Source organism: Puma concolor, chromosome E2 (assembly GCF_028749965.1).
Source record: "Puma concolor isolate L17-30 chromosome E2, mPumCon1.1.hap2, whole genome shotgun sequence".
NCBI classification, from domain to species: Eukaryota; Metazoa; Chordata; class Mammalia; order Carnivora; family Felidae; genus Puma; species Puma concolor.
This window is the reverse complement of record NC_141681.1, coordinates 48886062-48892239: the sequence shown is the minus strand read 5'-3', so window position 1 is coordinate 48892239 and position 6178 is coordinate 48886062. Positions and strand designations below refer to the sequence as shown.

The window sequence follows — 6178 nt, the reverse complement described above, 5'->3', positions numbered from 1 at the left end:
CCCAAGGCTATCCAGAAGCTAGGACACAACACACTCTGCTGAGACTTATAGGCGGTCCCCACACCCATAGGCGTCGGCTCCTTAATCCCCATGCTGTTCCCACCACAGGCCAACAAGAGTCTGCCCCAAGGGCCCAGGCAGGGACGCAGAGGTGGAGAGAGAGAGGGAGAGACTCAGAGGTCCCGAGAAAGAAAGATGGGGAGACAACAGCAAAGAGAAACACATGGAAATACTGAAAAAGAGTTGGAGAGAGACAGGAGAGACCAAGAGATGCAGAGACAGATGGGAGAGATCATGAAAACCAAAGACCAGGAGTGAGACAGAGAGACAGTGGACAGATGCTCAGAGAGAAGGAAGACAGGAGATGCTAAAACAGAGATAGAGGGGCGCCTGGGTGGCTGAGTCAGTGAAGCACCCGACTTCGGCTCAGGGCATGATCTTGAGGTTCATGAGATCGCACCCTGAGTCAGGTTCTACACTGACAGCACAGAGCCTGCTTGGGATTCTCTCTCTCCCTCTCTCTCTGCCCCTCCCCTACTCATGCTCGCTCTCTCTCACTCTCTCTCTCTCAAAATAAATAAACACACACACACACACACACACACACACACACACACAAGATGAGACAGAGACACAAGAAGAGAGACAGTCACAAGGATTCAGCAAGACAGAAACTGAGAAAAATAGAGTCTAAGTTAGAGATAGAAACAGACAGAATTCGGGATACAGAGAGTCATGCATTGGTTCAACATTTACTGAGCCCCCACTGTGTATTTTAGTGCTGGGGATACAGAAGTGAACAACAAATGCCAGCTCTTGAAGAGACCCAGAGAAAGCAGTTCATCTGAAAGCCTGACACAGTGGGATGGGGCCAGGTCAGGGGAGGGCACACCCCGCAGCACCCCTGCTGTCTCTGGAGTCAGCCCCTGTAACCGGGGAGGGGGAGGTAGGGCGGCGGGGGGCAGGGGGCCTGCCCACACTCCTTGCCAGTCATTGGGTTCCTGGACAGAAAGGCTGACAGGGAAGGAGATCCATGGCAGAGATAGAGGCAGGGAGACAGGGAAGAGGGAGATTAAGGGTAAGATAAACTGGGAGGGATACAGATATGAACAGAAGCAGGTACTGAGAGTAAAACAGAAAGAGAGAGATGAACAAAGAAACAGAAATTGAGAGTGAGAGATGAAACAAAGATAGAGACAGAGATACTGAGAGACATTCCTGGAAACAAGCCCAGTTCCAGACAGTGCACAGCCCCCACCCTCTCCCCACCTCTGGGCCCTGTGCCAGGCACCTGTCAGAAGGCTAGATCTGGTGAGGCACGGCCAGGTGAGGCAGGTGCTGGTGGGAGGGTGGGCCTCATTCCTGAACAGTGTTTTGAGCTCTGACTCAGCCCCATCCCCAACCCTACCCCTGGGCACCTTGTGCCCTCTGGCCCACACCCCCAGGCGTGGCCATCAAGACCTGGCCTCAGGTGGGGGTGCCCAGTGAGACTCATGGGAAACTGGAGACATGGGGTGCAGCAGCATGGGCATGGGACATTCAGGGACATCTGGGAACTAGAGCATTGGGAACAGAGGTGGTGAGGGGTTCAGGGTAAGGCACAAGGCGGTCAGCATGTGGGAAGGCACCCAAGAGTCATAAGGCTAGGCACAGAAGTGCCAGGCTGATGGGTGCCAGGAGGCCAGGGGACTTGAGGGAGCATCTGGTAGATAGGTACAGAATACCAGGTTCCAAGAGCAAGGGAATGGAAGTGACAAGGGCTCAGGTGCGAGTCCCTAGCAATCACAAGCACAGGGCACAGGAGTGCCAGGCTAAAGGGTATGTCACCAGGGGTGTTTTTAGGAGTCAAGAACGTATTTAGGAATCAGAAGTATAGAGTACAGCATTCAGGGGGTCTCGGGCCCAAAGGTGGCCAGGGCATTCAGAAATGCACATCTACAGGCCAAGTAAGATGGACCTGAAGGACCCAAAGGCTCAGTAGGGTGCACCTGTTGGCCAGGTGTATTGATGTGAAAGATGCAAACAGGTGCATTGACATGGAAGTTGCCAAATAGGGCACGCTGGGCCTGGCACAACAGAGAGCTAGAGCTGGGGGGCTGGGTGGAGACCTCGGATGAGGAATCTGCAGAATGAGTGGTCTGGAGACGCCCACCTCTCCCACTCCCGGTATGCGCCCCTGCTCCACCCAAGACACAAAGGGAATCACATAAAGGCAAAGGGGGGCAGGCATGGAGGACACAGAGCATGATGTCCACGGGTGTCACAGCGCAGTTACTGCTGCTGGCGCTAGCCAGGCGGGGTTGGGGTGCACAGGGCACTCAGCCTCGGGGGTCCTACCCCCTGGGCCCAGGCCGCTCCCACTGCTGGGGAACTTGCTGCAGCTGGAGTCTGGACGGCTGGACCATACTCTCATGGAGGTAGCCCCGAGAGTGGGTGGGGATGGGGGGAAGGATTCTGGACTCGTGGAGGTGGGACTGGGGGCTGGAACACACCTGGTTCTCTGAATGAAGACAGCTGAGGGCTCTGACCCCATGGGCCCTGAGGAAGGTTGAGGGGCCTGGAGTCCTGGGTTCCAGGAAAGGAGGAGACTAGGGGTGGAAGCTGGGAGCCCCGGCATCAGTTTGAAGGAGGAGGGGGACAGTGGGCCTGAGCTCCCGGTGCCGCCCGCTCCCTACCTCCCTCTACCCGCCCCGGTTTCTGGGTCCTGAGGGAGTTAACAGCCTAGGGTGGGACGTCAGATAGGGGATCCGGGGGGAAGGGGTGCAGAGAGGTCTGCTCTCCTGGTTCAGGGTGGGGAGGAGAGTACCGAGGGCTCAGACGCCTGGTTCTGAGGGTGCAGAGGGCTCGGGACCTCGTCTTCCAGATCTCGAGGGAAGTGGGAGCTGGGGTCCTGGACTCCTGCGGATGAAGGAGGAGGTGGGGATCTGAGCGCCTCGGCCAGGAACGAGGGGCTGAAATGGGGACTCCTGGGTCTGAAGTTAGAGAGAGATGGGGGCGGGGCTCTGGGGTGGAGGAAGCGGTCAAGAGTCCCGACCGGGACCCGCTGAGCACCGGCTCTGCGCAGCTTTCTGGCCGCTGGGGCCCGGTGTTCACAGTGCGGCTGGGCCGGCGCCCTGCAGTGGTTCTCTGCGGCTACTCAGCGCTGCGGGACGCATTAGTGCTGCAGGCGGATGCCTTCTCTGGCCGTGGGGCCACGGCTGCGTTCGAACGCTTCACTCGCGGAAACGGTGAGTCCCCGGCGGCGGCGGCGGAAGTGCTGGTCTGGACCACCCAGTTCGAGCGATTTAAAGGGCTGGACCGGGGCAATAGGGCGGTGCCTAATAAAAATAAAGGCCAATGAAGGCAAACAGCAGGAAGGTGGGGCGGAGCTAAAAGGGACCAAATAGGAGCGGGGGCGGGGGGTGGTGCCCGTTCCTCGTGCAGCCAATAGAAGAGAAGAGCCTAAGAGTCAAAGCCAAAGAGATCAGGCGCTCGTAAGGGATCGAGACCAGTAGAGGTGAGGCCAATGTGCGGATAGGACCGAGAAGGCTGGGTTTGCAGCAAAAAGGTCTGGAAAGCAGCAGAGTGAAGGGTGGCGAGGAGGCGGGCTCCAAGACCGGACGCTTCCAGGACGGGCGTGGCCAACTCCCCGGGCCGTCCCCTTCTCTGCCCCACCCCCAGGCATCGTGTTTTCTAACCGGCGGCGCTGGCTGACGCTGCGAAATTTTGCACTGGGAGCACTGCAGGAGTTCCGGCTGGGAGCGCGGACCATAGAGGAGCGCATCTTGGAGGAGGCGGATTGTCTGCTTGGCGAATTTCAAGCCACCATTGGTGCGGTCTGGTCGGGAAAGGAGAGGGACCTTTTGTGGATGTGGCTAATGATCAAGAAAGGGTTGGTAGAGCGTGGGACTCTAGATCTCAGGATATTCCAGCACCGCGTTGAGTGTAGAGATTACTTAAAAAGGAAGTGCGGCACATTTGTAGTGAACAAAGTCAGTAAGCCAAGCCACCGCATTAGACCCCGTCCTGTTTCCACCCCCAGGAGCACCGTTTGACCCCCGGCGGCTACTAGATAATGCTGTACCTAATGTTATCTGTTCGGTGGTCTTCGGGAACCGCTATGGCTATGAGGACCCAGAGTTCCTGAGGCTCCTGGACAGCCTCTTCAATGACAACTTCCGCATCATGAGTTCCAGATGGGGTGAGGTGAGAGGGCCCACCCCAGTCCCTTCCTCCCGTGTCAAACCTGTGCCAAGCCCCAAGTACATACACTTTGCCTACATTGGATCATTAGATTGAGAGTCTTGGAATCTTGGAAGGGAAGAGTTCTAGAACTAAGAACATTAAAATCCTGGTGCAAGGGCACCTGGGTGGCTCGGTCTGTTAAGTGTCCAACTCTTGATCTCAGCTCAGGTCTTTTTTTTTTTTTTTTTTTTTTCAACGTTTATTTATTTTTGGGACAGAGAGAGACAGAGCATGAACGGGGGAGGGGCAGAGAGAGAGAGGGAGACACAGAATCAGAAACAGGCTCCAGGCTCTGAGCCATCAGCCCAGAGCCCGACGCGGGGCTCGAACTCACAGACGGTGAGATCGTGACCTGGCTGAAGTCGGACGCTTAACCGACTGCGCCACCCAGGCGCCCCTCAGCTCAGGTCTTGATCTCAGGGTCATGAGCTCAAGCCCCGAGTTGGACTCTGTGCTGGGACTAAAGCCCTACTTTAAAAAAAAGAAAAAAAAAAAAAAAAAAGTCCTGGTTGTAATTTCCCCTGCAGGGGACCTAGTGGTCTTGTTCAAGGTCCAGTTGCCATCTTGTCCCCCCAGATGTACAATATTTCCCCCTCCCTCCTTGACTGGCTCCCGGGTCCACACCACCGAATCTTTCAAAACTTCACGGAGCTTCAGGTCTTCATCTCTGAGCAAATCCAGCAGCACCAACAGACACAGCAGCCAGGGGAGCCCCGCGATTTCATCGATTGCTTCCTCGATCAGATGGAGAAGGTGCAGGCCCGTTACCCTAAATTCTACCCATGTCGCCCAACAAGAGGTGCCAGGCACATGGCAGCCGCCCATCTCTGTACGCAGGAACAGAAAGACCCAGAGAGCCATTTCCAGGAGGAGACGTTGGTGATGACCACACACAACCTTTTCTTTGGCGACACTGAGACCACAAGCACCGCTCTGCGTTACGGGCTCCTTATTCTGCTTAAGTACCCTGAGGTGGCAGGTCTGTGAGCTGGAAAGCCTGGGATGAGGGGCTAGGGTTTGGGGGTGGCTGGGGGTCAGGACACACGCAGCTCACGCCCTCTGCCCACACCAGCCAAAGTGCAGTGGTAGGTTGGACACGCACCCCAAGGCTGGAGGACCGCAAGCGCCCGCCCTACACCAACGCGTGCTGCACGAGATCCAGCGCTTCATCAGCGTGCTGCCGCTGGGGCTGCCACGCGCCCTCACCCGGGACACCCACCTGCGTGGCTACTTTTTGCCCAAGGTACCCACCGAGCAAGGGGATTCTGTGCAGGGCCCCAGAGCTCCTAGAACCTAAAGCATCAGACCTGAGCCTGTCCGATGCTGAGTTACAAAGTCCTGGGAACAGAAAAGAAGGTCCACCTTCCCAGTGGCTTTTACAAGGGGTCTTGGATGGATAAAAGGCCGTGGCTAATCAAGTCCACAGGGTAATCCTTATGCATCCCCCAGGGCACCTTTGTGATTCCTCTCCTGGTGTCTTCACACCAGGACCCCACCCAATTCAAGGACCCAGACTGCTTCAACCCCACCAACTTCCTGGACGACAAGGGCGAGTTCCAGAGCAAAGATGCCTTCATGCCCTTTGCCCCAGGTATGGGCCAGGAAGGGAGGGGACAAGCCTGGGCAACCCCCCCCCCCCCCCAGCAGCTACATGGTTCCCACCCTGCGTCCCTGTGTGCTCAGGCAAGCGAATGTGTCTGGGTGCGGGCCTGGCACGGTCCGAGATCTTCCTCTTCCTCACCACCATCCTGCAGCGGTTCTGTCTGCTCCCCATGGGGAGCCCCACCAGCATCGACCTCACCCCACTGTACGCCGGCCTGGGCAATATTCCCCCAGCCTTCCAGCTCCACCTGGTGGCCCGCTGAGGCCAGGCTCAGCTGCCCTCTGCTCACTGGCTCTCAGACCTCCTTACCTGTCTTGGTCAATAAAGGCCCTGAATTGCAAATGGACAGGT

The 6178-nt window shown here is 57.1% G+C and overlaps 1 protein-coding gene across 1 annotated transcript; it reads left to right on the top strand.

Moving 5' to 3' along the window:
- The first annotated feature begins 2113 nt into the window (after positions 1-2113).
- On the top strand, positions 2114-6170 carry LOC147573610 (cytochrome P450 2F5-like). Its single transcript, XM_086688646.1, is given in 11 exon segments — positions 2114-2166; positions 2351-2429; positions 3065-3291; positions 3518-3810; positions 4022-4185; positions 4801-4977; positions 5062-5196; positions 5274-5364; positions 5367-5467; positions 5674-5815; positions 5908-6170. Coding segments are annotated over 11 exon segments (1644 nt in total). The 3' UTR covers positions 6090-6170.
- Positions 6171-6178: the final 8 nt, after the last annotated feature.